The 13,660-nt window shown below is 41.7% G+C and overlaps 1 protein-coding gene across 1 annotated transcript in view; it reads left to right on the top strand.

Moving 5' to 3' along the window:
• magi3a (membrane associated guanylate kinase, WW and PDZ domain containing 3a) overlaps positions 1–13,660 on the top strand; it is a 122,507-nt gene that overhangs the window by 77,199 nt on the left and 31,648 nt on the right. The window contains exon 3 of the mRNA XM_080469128.1: positions 4,604–4,723. Coding sequence (XP_080325254.1) covers positions 4,604–4,723 — 120 coding nt within the window. The remainder of the gene's footprint in view (positions 1–4,603; positions 4,724–13,660) is intronic.

Genomic DNA, 13,660 nt, shown 5'->3' with positions numbered 1-13,660 from the left:
GATGTTGTGGTGTTGCTTCTTCTTCTCGATGTCGGCTCAGACATTAATTCAGTGTCTCCATGATCAGTGAAATTGCAGTAATCTATCATGCAGGACCCCTGTGCAGTTAGATGCTTAAGAATAAAATACTTTCCATGTTTAATGCAAACAAGCCAAAAGAATATGGGTGGTCCAGCGTTTGGCTCCAGATTCAGCTCGAATTGATGAGTGGATCAGTCATTCTGTGCTCATCATCGTTATGAAGTAAGCAGTTCAGGGTTTTTCGTAACTATTAAAAGTAAATCCACAACTTCTTCACTGCCCCAGACTCATCATAGTGGACCGCGGATATCCGGCGTGAGGCCATGCAGTCTGGCTTCAGTGGCTCAGCGTATGTCCACCGTCCACTCTGCTCATTCAGCCCTGCGCCGGTGGCTTATCCCAGCGCACTGAGCGACTGTGACCCCGCAAGGAGCATAAATCGCCACTACAGCATGATGCCTGTACTGACTACAGCCGCCCGGAGAGACGGACAGACAGGCATGGCTTCCCTCTTCCACTACACGCAGCGAGGATTCATTAAGTGTCAGTTTCACCTCCTGCAAAAGATGACAGAAGCTCAAGACAGTACCAGGGGCCCAGGTCAAGACAAAATCCTCCAAGCTTTGCTAAATCCTGATCCCCAACCCTGCTGGCAACTACCTTTCTCCTTCCCTGGGTATTAATATCCGTCACGGCGCAGCAATCAGCTCCACTAGTCTCAGTGCCCCAGGTTTTAAGTCATACAGCAACCTCTAACTTTTCTTTATTTTGTTATTAGGAAAGTCTCCTTTAATGCATTTAAGCTGGTGAGACAAAGGCCAGAACATAGCTTGATGGAACGTTTTGATCCACTATTGAGAAATAAAAGGTAATAAAAATGTTCAAATTGTTAAAGATATGTACTGTACTTGCAAATCAAGTATAAGCAGCCTATACATTTCACAAATGCATTTCAGTGTGCATCAATGATTAAAGTATTACATGGTAAAACACTTGAGGCTCATACAAACTGTTTGGACCATTTATCGTTTTCATTATCAACAATATTTTCTTACTGTACATGAAAATGATTCCATCACACAAGCACACTGGGATGGAGGGATGGCAATAAATAAATGTTATGTGTTGACTTGAACGCCAGTCTTTTTGATAAAAGCTATTGCAAGTCTCTTCATTTTTTTGTTAGTTTGTTTAGTTTGTTGCTGTTTTGAAATTTAGCTGTTTAACCATTTAATTGTTTTAGACGTTTTTGCAATTTGAGCTGTTTTTAAAAAAAAATTAACCATTGGAGCAGTTTTCGAAATGTGAGTTTGAATGTTGTGTTCTTTCTAACATTTCCCAGTGGTTTTAACTTTTTTTTTTCATTTCTTTTAAGCTGTTTTTACCCATTTTCCCACCTTTTTTAAAGCCATTTAATGCCAGGATCCATTAATTATTTTGAAAGTGAGTCCATTTTGTAAATATAATAGAAATGAGATAAAGTTTTGTTGTTTTTTTTATTTACATATACTTTATTTGGAGCCACTACAGAAGCTCCGAAGAGCCATATGTGGTTAAAAAGCTGCAGGTTGCAGATTTCCGGGTGAGGGCATTTATTTATTTTTTTGCATGTTCCTCAAATAGTACAACAAGCCTCTACCAGGAACCTTTGTTGTGCAAAGACTCGGAACACACAACGATTTGATCTAAGTTAATCTAATTTTTCAAAAGCTTTTCCTCCCACTTGGCTCCTTTGTCTCTCTGTCACTGCAATTAGCATCTTATTGGTAAACATTTGTCACTTTGCTTCTGTTGCCTGACTGAGTGGGTGTGCGACCTGCGAGAGGTAAAACACACAAAGCATGAATTCACACCTCAACGCTGGAGAGCTGGATTTCTGTGTGGAGCCGCAGTGGCCCCAGCAGACCCAGTGGCTGCTTGTACTTTTTGTTTTTCCTTTGCTTTGGTCTGTTATTGTTTTCATGCAGCCTTTTCATCTCTTCGGGAAGGAAAAAAAGAAATGACACAGAAAAGTTGAAGCGCTTGTGCCGTCGCGCTGTCTCACTCCAGTGAGAATTCCTCTTGTCTTCAAAGCTTTTATTTCCCCAGCGCTGCCCCTCAGATTACCATTAGACTTCTCCATTCAACAGTTTGTGTCGTATTTCTCCGCCATCTATAAGTCACTGTGGTGTAATTGTGTTCACTCAAAACTGTCAAGGTGTGTAGATGCTTTCTAGCCATCTACACACAAAAAAAACATAGATTGTCCAATTATCTTCTTTCACCAGCAATTTCACTGTCATCGTGCCCACTCCTGCTGCACCAAACTCAGGCGGTTGAAGTGCATTTACGTTATTTCAATATTTCAATTTGTTTCACACAGTGGTGTAAAATAGGTTCAACTGTCAGGGTGACAAAACTGATCCAGGCCGTCACACAGTCTGTGAGTAAGGAAGCCGAATTAACAACAAATAGCTAAATAACCACATTTCCCTAGTCCTTCTTCCAAAAACAAGCTCATATATCTTCCCGTTGTGGTTTCAGTGGTCTCCTCTGATTGCTCCGTTTGACAGAATAAAAGATTGTCTTTTGCGACAGACTAAGCTGTTTCAGATGTGATGGCTCACACTGCAGTCAGGCTGGATGTTGACACAGAAAGAAAATGAAGAATGGGGATAGTTTCCTATTAAACTCTCTCGTGCCTGCAGTGCAGCAGTTTAGCTGCGATGCCGTAACGTGACTTTGATAACATCTAAGATGATGGTAAGCAGACTTGGCATGTTGGGGAGCGTAAAATCATTGTCACAACATTATGTTCTTGGTGAACATCAACAAGGCACACCGTGACACACTTTGCAGGCAACTTCATGACTTCAACTTTGAAGTAACTTGGGATGTTTTATTGAGTTTTAAAAAATGGGAGGAGCTGTGTGTTTGTATATGAAAAAACCCGAAAAAAAACAATGATCCAAATGAACTGCTCTTTTCTCGTTCAACACTGTTCCAAGACAAAGTAAGTGACCTTGAGCATCACCACCGGCGTGACGGACACACAATACTCTAACACGCAACTGATTTTTACTTCCATGACCTTGGGGAGTTTAGCCGCGGTTTATGAGCATGAACAAATGTTTCCCAGTGTCGGAAACAACTGGCAGGGCCATAATCTGTCTGTTATTGGAAAGGACTTTGGTGCAGACGATGCAACAGGGACGTCACTTTATGACTCAATTGTGCAAGTTAGCGGATTCAGTATTTAATTTATTGTAAATAGCAAAGTACCAGAAAAAAAGTTCTGTTATAAATAGTTGTTTCAGTTATAATGCAAAATACACACTAGTCACTTTTTACAAGATGCATCACCAAACATGTTTCATTTTTGTTGCTGTTCAAGCAAAGCGGCGTGTGTCTACTTAGTTTATGCGAGAAATGAAACGTGAACCTCGTGGAGAAATGCATCCAGGACCTGGATGTCGCACCATTGCTTTAGAGGTAGAAAAAGTTTATTGAAGTTACAGCTTCCAACAGAAAGTAATCTGTCAAACTAATCTGTCTGATTCAAGCTTCTTAAATGTGAATTTCTGGTGGTAATCGAAACCCTTTTTTCTTTTACTGTCAATCAGGATAAAAAGAGAGGCTGCATCTAAAGGTTTTGGAATTGAACAAGCGAATGAATGCCCATGGAAATATACACTATATTGCCATAAGTATTTGCTCGGCTATTCAAATCATTCATTTCAGTTGTTCCAATCACTTCCATGGCCACAGGTGTATAAAATCAAGCTCCGAGGCATACAGACTACTTCTACAAACGTTTGTGAAAGGATGTGTCGCTCTCTGGAGCTCAGTGAATTCCAGCTTGCTCCAGTGATAAGATGCCACCTGTGCAATAATCCAGCCGTGACATTTCCTCACTACTAAACATCTCCGCTCTGGGGTGTCTGACCTCACAAATGCCATTCTGGAAGAATGGTCAAATATTCCCATAAACACACTCCTAAACCTTGTGGAAAGCCTTCCTAGAAGAACTGAAGCTGCTATAGCTGCAATGGATGGACCGACATCATATTAAATCCTGTGGTTTATGGGATGCCACATCTGTGTGAAGGTGTTCATGGACGGGTGCGTTTGTGAATGGATGAATGTAACTGATCATGTGAAGCCCTTTTGAGATCGTTTGACCATTTCTCTCATCAGAAGCACATCAATTGCATAAATATCTAATCAATATAGTAATGTTTGCAATTAAAAAAAATTGTTATTATGAACAATTGCACTTCCTCTGTAACCTGACAACTGTTTTGATGTGAAGAGTGGATTTTATTTTTGTCTTTTGTTTTATATTTGAATAATGAATTCATTGCTTTGCGGTCCCACATCTATTGACTATTTATGAGGGAGACACAGATTTTCGCCTTAGTGCTGTATTTGGACTTGCATCACAGCCCTATGGGCAATTTGGATTCAGTGTCACCCCCCCCCCCCCCCACCCCCCCCCCCCCCCCACCCCCCCACCCCGCACCACAAACCCTCCCTGCTAATAAATGGTACCTTCCTCCTCTTTAGTTGTTTCTGCTGTCTGAAAATATCTCGTTCTTGGCAGGTACCACACGGCAGCCCAGAGAGGGGGAAGTTCCTGGAGTGGACTACAATTTCATCAGTGTGGGGGAGTTTCGTGAACTGGAAGAAAGTGGCCTGCTGCTAGAGAGTGGCACCTACGATGGTATGTCCTTAAACACAACCCAATAAAAAAAAGCAGTCATTTCACATGCATGGATAATTTAATTCTTACAAATTCCCACAATTGTAGGGACTTTTTCATCACATTCATTTAGTCTCTGCGATAGTCGCTAATGATAATACTCTTGTATGTGCAAAATGCAAACAAAGTGGAGGTAGTGATTGTAAGAAATGTGGATGAAACTGACATATCCCGCTATTGGCACTTTAGGTCATTATAAATACTTTTTTATAGTTTTAATCTGTCATTTACAATTCCATGAACTTTATTTTGTTTTTTAATGGTGGAAACAAGGCATCCACTTGGTCTGCCAGGGCCATCCATCTTCTACTTTATCTGATTTAAGTAGCTGGGTGTTGGAGTCTTTCCCAGTCAACACAGGAAACGCTATACAGAGAGATAGTCACCCTCACATCCATTTATACCAATGTCCAATTTTGACTGGCCATTTACCTACCATGTTTGTCTTTAGCTCGTGGTTAATATCTGGAGGAAAGTTCTTTCAGCTCAATGCATTCGTCACCCAAAAAAAAAAAAAAAATTCAATCATTATGAATAGATGACAGAAAATCTGTCATTTGAAGTATATATTCCCTGAATCCATTCCATCGTATTGCGTCAAAGGCTGCGTGTTCTAACAGCCAATAAATCAAATTTGTCAGTCACTGGAAATTGAAAGGCCAGCACTCCCATATGTCCACAAGTTCATGCAATTTTGCTGTATTATGAGCACCAGACCTGAAAATAACAACTGTGTTGATCTGAAACCTGCAAAGACTTTTGCCTTGTCACATGCACCAGGCCAAGAGCCATGAGTTATCTCTACAGTTTGTTGTTCCAGTCCAGCCCAGAAACAAAGCTGATTAAATTAAGTCCTCCTGTGAATTTGCTGAGCCGTGCACCTTTAGTTCATCTTGTGAAGTCAACACATTGCCCATGTCATCAAATTGTCATCGTAAATGTGACAGTACTGACGCTAATCTGCCCCCCGATGATTTTGTTGCTCAAAAGGACTTCACCCCAGTCACCGACACGCAGCATTAGAAATGTATTGGCTATGTAAAAGCTCTCTCATCTGCTCTGTGCCCCACATGAAGCCCTGGGAGACCGGCCCTTCAACCCTGAGCCCATGAACCAGTCATTAGGATGAATAATGGAGCCACTCTGTCCTTCCCTGCGTAATGTAACACTGCCGTATGTGTGCTGGAGGCACAGATCCAGAAACTCTCAGAACGTTAATTATTAATGCGTAGCCTTCTGACCTCTCAGTCCCCACAAATAAACAGTTCGATAAACTTTTCACACGCAAACACAGACGGGCAGACAGACTTGCAGGAAATCAGGTCGAGAGAATCCGTGATGTTGATCGTTGTTCCCACGGTTGGTTAGTCATTGAATGTGGATCAGTTAATACTAGATTAACATTAAGGGCCCATTCACATGGAAATGTGCTAACAAAGATCTAGAGGTTGTTTTTTTTTTGTTTGTTTTTTCACTTACCCTTTTGTAGAGATGTACAGTGGTGCTGTGGTTTCACAACAAGGGTACCCTCGTCTGATTGCAGACTCAAGCCTTCCTGTAAGGAAATTGCAGGAGTTTTCACAAGGTTCCACAGCTTCTTCATGTGTGCCAGGTTTATTGGTTACTCCGAACTGCTTGTAGATGTGAGTGTGTGAATGCAGGATTGCCCGTAAATTTACCCAGTGATGGACTGGTGACTTCTTCAGAGTGTGTACTCAGCAGTGTCCACAGAGTCAGGCCACGATTGCTCCATATCAGCTTGACTTTAAGTTGGATAACGCTTGTATAGAAGACGAATGAATAGATTCATTGTTATGTGACCATTATGTTATGTGGGCAGTGGTGGCCTTGGGGTTAGGTAAAACAGTTGTTCCCACTGACAACCCACCATGAGTCCCTGGCCAAGGCTCTTAATCCTCTAGTGCTCACCGGACACAACCTGACCCCCGGCAACAACCCATGTACATATAACCAGCCATCGAATGGGCACATTTGCATTCTGGTGCTGGTCCGAAACCCTGGATGAAAAGTTTTCTGAAGAAGGGCATCCAGCATAATGTGCTGAATCAAACATGCAGATTGCATAATTTGCTCTTGCGACCCTGGAAAGAAGCAGCTAAAATGCCAAACACACAAAGAAAGAAATCTTATGAGAATTGGTTTTCTCACTGTTTATTGCTTTTGGTTTTTATTGTTGACATGCTATTTTGCCACAGCAATAATATCGTTCTTGTGGGACAAACTGAAGCAAAGTTAACTGAACTGAACTTTGAGTGTCAAGGGCTCAGGGAAAAACCACACTGCAGTCCAACCTACTTTTTCATTTCAGTCAGTCATTATTTATCTCTCTTTCCCTCTCGTGGCATGACTAACTTCTTTAGTGTGCTCTCTCTCTCTCTCTCTCTCTCTCTCTCTCTCTCTCTCTCTCCATCTGAATAAGGCCCTCACTTGATTGAATGGCAACATCGACCTGGGCAGCCATGTTCACGGCTGTGTCTAATCCTCCAGACCTGGGGAAAAAAGGGGGCTTGATGTAGCCATGGTTAATCTGTAACCAAGAGTGACACTCACTCCTGCTGCTCTGCTGGAACCAATATCTGAGACAATGGGCGTTTTGCAGACTGCTTGTCATATCGCTGAGCAATAATGGAAAGTTATTTCAGAAGGCCAATATTATGAAAATACTTAGCCAAGCATAAAAAGAGGAGAACTGTGGGCTGAGGAGGCCCCTCTTCCGCATTAATTAATTACATTTTCAATTGTCATGCTCGCTGTATATTCCAAAGAAAAGTTTGTTCAGCTATTGGTCGAGCAGTTGGCGAAGTTTAAACTACCCAGACCCACATTGATTAATATGGAAATGTTTTGTTTTTTCGATCAATGAAAGAAGCAGCGAGCGTGTGAATATGTTGAAAACTCTCAAGAATTTGATTTGCGTGTGCGCAAGAGTGTGTCCATGTATGTGAATTAGGGCATATCCAATTTTCTGCCCCTCGCTGTGGGTGTTGCAGAAAAGCCAAAGAGGCATGAATCATTCATGGTGGAGACGGGAAGCTGAAGTGGACAAGCAAAAGCCCTGGAATGCAGGTGTTTGAACCCTGAAGTCAGCGCGGTCAGCTTAGATCAGAGGAAAACACAACTTCATTGATATTATTCCCTGATTTATGCTAACATTTATCACCCCTCAGACTCTCTTTATACTGTGGGTAATGATTAATTTCAGCAGACTACTTACCTTGGTGGCTTGTACGGAACTGGATACTTGCACGTTCTCATCAAAGATTACCTATGACAGGACTGCCTTGGGAAACATTTTCTTGATGGCACGTCGGGGGTTTAACATAGAATCGTGAGTCAGTGCAAAAAACGTCTGCAGCTATAAAATCCCAATGACACACCAGAGACGAAGCATAAAAAGCAGAGAACAAGAAAAAGTGAAAAGGAGCGAAAGCATGATTTACAAACAAGACGACGCTTTTCTGCCAACTCGTGTCTCATATTTCACACGGCATAGACGAGCTTCCAGCTGATTGTTACTGCGGAAAGTCCACCAGAGCACAATTTGACAAGGGCTGAAAATGATGAAATCCCCTTGTTTGTGCATTTCAATCCCTTGACAGTCGTGGAGGACTTTACTGTAAAATAAATATTGGGTCATGTTACAAGAATTGTAGGCTTTGTTTTTAGAGTTTGCATAGCTTTGGATTTGATAAAAGCAGGGCAACAGGCCAGAATTTATAGTGGGGGGGGGGGCAAAAAAAATTGAAGCTTGAAAGATTAAGAAGTGCCTCAGCTTCTATAAACTACAACACTGATAGCAACAGATGTGGATTAGTGTTGGTGCTGCACATGGCCATACTATATGAGGGGTGAAGGGAGGAAGAGAGGAGAGGTGTAGAAAGAGGAAATGATAGAATCAGGAAAAGAAAGACGGGAAGGCTGGGGAAAGAATGAAGGAGGAAATTATGTAAGTGGGGATAAAGGACAGATGAAAACGGCATCGAGGAGGCAAAGAGGAAAGGATAGAACAGAGTGGGAAGAGTGGACAGAAAAAAGAATCAGATCAAATGGAAACGAGTGGGGAAGGAAGGAAAGATGGAAGGAAAACAATGAAAGGGTGAAGAAAGAAGGAAGGAGAGAACAATGAAGTATGTAAAGAGAGCGGAAGGACAAATTGAAGCCAATATAAAAGAAAGAACAATTGGAGCAGGGATTGAAAGGAAGGAGGAAGGAAGGAATTAATTAAGGAGAATATAGGGCAGGAACGAATTCAATAAAAAATTATTTAATAAAAAATAAAATGGGAGTGGAGTGGAATTGAAAATGTTCGATTTACATTGCATATCATGGAACATGCTGAGGAAATTAAAATTAAAAAAAAAAGGAAGTTAATGTAAAAGAGGCAGGTTAACGGTGGGTTTTTAAACTGTGTACACACACACACACACACACACACACACACACACACACACACGTACTCACACACAAGGACAGACAGCAGAGGAATGCAGGTTGGACAAGGTTGGCTTGTGAATGTGAGCAGTCATGCCAAACAGGGCCTGAGCCCGGTGCCAAGGCTGGAGCACAAGATGGGCTTCACCCGCCTGGGGCACTGGCAGGCAGTGATGAGGTCCTGGCAGACCGGGCACTCCCTAAGAGAGTGGAGGCCCAGCGTTGTGTGTTAATGAGGGTCTGTGACTGTGCCTGACTGCCTCAAAGGGGCAGATGAATAAACACAGTGAAGGTGGAGAAAGAGGGAAGGGATCTGGTTGGGATCTGTTGATGACCGAACTGAAGCATGAGCCGCGGGAGCTGTATCATGTTTCCTTTCTGTGATGGAAAACATCACAGCAAAATTATTGGCAAGCATTCCTTGTTGGAGAACTTTAGCACTCACGGCTTTTAATGAGAGTTTTCTTCACGGATAAGCACGATTCAGAGAGGTTAAGTCTGCTTTCTTCAGAGTCTCACACGCTGGAGATGAGATCTGCCGGCAGCTGCAGGCTAAAACAGATGGCATGACATCTACACGTCACCATATATACACATTCTTTCCCACCAATAAACCACTAATAGCGCATGTTTCAGTTTGGGGGGCTCTCCGGGCTGAAGCAAGTTCAGACCGATCTTTCCCTGATGTGCAATCACTTCTCACTGGCAGCCGTACATGTAGAGCATGAGTCAATGTTGTTCACCGACAATGCCAAGTAAGTGTTAATCCACTGTTAAAATGAAAATGCCTTCACTGTACAGTACACTGTCCGCCCACTAAACACAAGCCTTAAAATAACACCACTGTCCTGAAGGTATCATTCCTCTCAAAACAATGTCTTGTACCACCTCTGGTACACGATGAAGGGGCAGCAGATATTGATGACCATTTTGATGGAATCGGATGATTCAAAAACTACCGGCTTAATAAGCCTCAAAGGTCAATGCAGTTTTTAATGTATATCACCTCAATGTGGTGACACAATCCTCACTAGGCCTCCAAGCCTGTCAGTCACATTCCCCAACACTGCTGGTCTTGTTATGAAGCTGAATTGTTTGTGTGTGGGTGATTTGAATTGTTAAATCCCAAGGTCAGAAATATGATGTGTCCTAAGGGAAAAACAACTCTTTCCGTGGCTCCATCCTCCCGTCTTTAATACTTGCGATATCTAGGTTTTAGGGTCACCAAGCTTGGAGCTTTTCCAATAGCCAACAGTGGGCGAAGGTCAGGGACAGGTCACAGGATCACTGTATGGCAAACATAAAGAAACATACAGTCCAATCACCCACACACACGTTCAGAGTTATTAACCTACGTTTGGATCGTAGGAGGAAGCCGGAGTACCCTGAGAAAACCCACGCAAGCACAAGTAAAATATACAGACTCCACAGAAAAGTCCTTGTCTCAACTCAAGTTTTGTTACAGCGCCTTGACAGTATTATCCACAGCTCCACCTTGCCCCCCCCCCCCAAGAAATGATCCTGCAAATATGACACTGATGTTTTGCTGTATTTCACATTGCACCTCGCCACAATGCTCATAGCAATGTTGGTTCATATACAATCAAGGGAAGCTGCTGGATAGCATGATGGTAGGAGGCTTTGTTCTAAAATTGCATTGTTCACTTGTTTCAGGAAGATCAAATTGACAAAATTCCCACAAAGCACAGGTGCAAATGTTTAAGAGATTTAAGGTTTTGGGACTGGAGGTCTGTCAGCTGCTCAGATTGAGAGGTCAAAGGTTGACACTTTACATTAATCATGTTACTGTGGATTAAAAAAAAACAACTAGATCACTCACAATATCAAATGTGCCTCTAAATACTGCACAACAGACAAGGCGCCCAGTGTATCACACCATTTGCTGCTTCTTGTACTGAAAAATAAAAAAATAAACCTCACAAAGTACTTTGACAACCCAAGTAGCATTGGTAATGTTAGTAATTATTATAGATGACAAAAAGTGATGACGAATACAACATCTTTGTGCTCTCCGTTTAATCTGTTCTTTAGCGACTGGTTTTATCTTGAATGTTTATTCTTTTCCCATCAGAATTAGAAATGTCCACCTGTTTGATTTCACCCTGTCCTGCTGCCCGTGTTATTTATTCATTAGTGTTTCCGCTGATGAAATTTAATTAGCATTGCTTGAACTGGTCGGCATCTTTTGATATGATCAAATATACCATATACCGTTATGACATCAAAGAAGATTGGGTCTTTGTTTAGAATATTTAGAAGATCAATCCATTATTCAATCAATCAGACTGTCTGCATGGGTCCTTTTAATGCAGATTCATTCAATTCAGAGTGCTTCAAAGTGGTTTGAATAGATGATGAGACAAAAAAAAAACCCATTAAGGTTAAGAATTTAAGATTACCAGTGGAGCTCATTGGGTAAAAACCTTTTAGTCGACTAGGCTGGCTAGTCAATAGTTATGAAGTGATGAAACCACTTGGATAAGGAGTGTAATATCTTCCAAGACAAATCACCAAGTCCATGAGCAGATTCATTCGCTTTGAGGTGGCTCCTGCCTGGACAAATATTGTATACATGGACATCAGAGAAACCAGAGAAAAATATAGCGTTTTGCCAAAATACAAGTCATTGCGTTTCCCCACAGGACTTCCCAGTACGGCCATCCATTCATTGGCTAGATTTCTGAGTGTCACACACTTCTCCCATGATCTTCTTAGTACTGTCAAAAATGCACACTAATGTTAAATAACTGCTTAACTATTTTATAAGAGAGCAGAAGAGGTCACTCATTGCATGTTTTTGTTTTTTTTTATTCTACAGCTATAAAATCAATGAAAGCCAGTCGGCCCGAACCATAAAGGGTATAATCAACTTTACCCAAAGACCTATAAAACATTTCAACATGGATTTCATATTTGAGGGTTTGATTTTTTTTTTTTTAAATCCACGCTAGACAAGAGGTACATAGCGACTTTTCTTATCAGTGCATTATAACAGCAACACAATGTCACGGTTATTCCGTATTGTCGGCCGCTGTCTTCCAGCTTTGTGCTAATGGATACTTAACAGACACTGTGTGCGTCTCTGCGATTTACAGGAATTGTGTGGTGAACAAAAGCAAATGACTAATCTAACTCCATCCATTTGCAATTCTGCCAGTAATCTGCTTATTAATGACATGAAGGACTTAATGGCCCTGGTATTAATACCTCGTGAATTAGAATGCGCGGAAATGCAATTACCTTAGTCAGATTCTATGTATTCTTAACATGACTATATGTGATTTTTTTTTTTTTTTGTTGTTTTCTTTCAAACACAGAGTCCTCAAGCCTAATAGAATCAGTGTCCAGCCGTCTTGACAAGTTGTCAGTTATTTCCATTATGTTGTCAGTTTTGTATTTAACTCTTGTGTCTTGTCTCGTTAGATAAGAAAAGTATCATTTGATATGATTTGGGCTTGAATTTGGGTGAATTAATCAAAGTGAGAAACGGTGTTTCTCATTTGCTACAATTCCTCTCCACGTCACTACAAAGTTCCCCCGTCTCTCTTTCTCCTTCTTTCTTATTCCCAGCAGACCCCTTTGTCACGGTATCAGTCCACTCCCCGATGTGCCATTTAACTGTTACAATACAGCGTTCAGCTCGTCAGACACAGCTCAGGCTTAACCACCCTGCGATCCCACAAAACACGTGAGGGCTACGGTTTCATACAGACAGACAACAACCAAGGAATCAATTTGTACCATATCGCCCCAACTGTTTTCTCACCTCTTCTGTTTTTCATTTCCCATTATGCCTTTATTCTCCTGCATGGAGAGGGAAGGCGGTGTGCAGTAAAGTGGGTCACTTCTCTCCTGTGGTTGAGAAAAGACAAAGACTCGCTCGCTGGAGTGAGATTGTTTGCTGCCTCAGGCATCAACATGACAGCAAAGGCAAACTGATAGACTTAAAGGGGCAATCAAGTTCCTGAAAGCCTACCTTGGTGTAAATGCCGTCGTCACGGTTCCCTGCAACTCCGGCGATAAATATGACGATAAAGCAGTGCAGGATTTTGGTTTTAATCTGAGGTCTTGTCATTTGTTCATTGACATGTGAAAACACCCCCCCCCCCCCCCCCCCCCCCCCCCCAAAAAAAAAAACAATTGAAATAGATTGCATAATCCTTTAAGCATGTTTGCAAACTTGGTGCAATATTATTGCCACACACATGTCTGTATTTGTCAAAATAATGCAATAGAGCATTATGAACCTCACCAAGCAGAACTCAGTGAACCAAGACCATGTACAGTAACGCCAACATGTGGCCATTGCGCAGTCTCATGAATGCACGTTATTAAATTTTGTGGTGTAGCACATTACCAGCTTGGAACCTGATGACTGTGGTACTTTCCCAGGTCAGAAATTAACAATATTTCCTTTTTTTAAAG

Source organism: Lipophrys pholis, assembly GCF_963383615.2.
Source record: "Lipophrys pholis genome assembly, chromosome: 8".
Lineage (NCBI taxonomy): Eukaryota > Metazoa > Chordata > Actinopteri > Blenniiformes > Blenniidae > Lipophrys > Lipophrys pholis.
The sequence above is the reverse complement of the archived record's forward strand: the minus strand, read 5'-3'. Positions and strand labels throughout refer to the sequence as shown.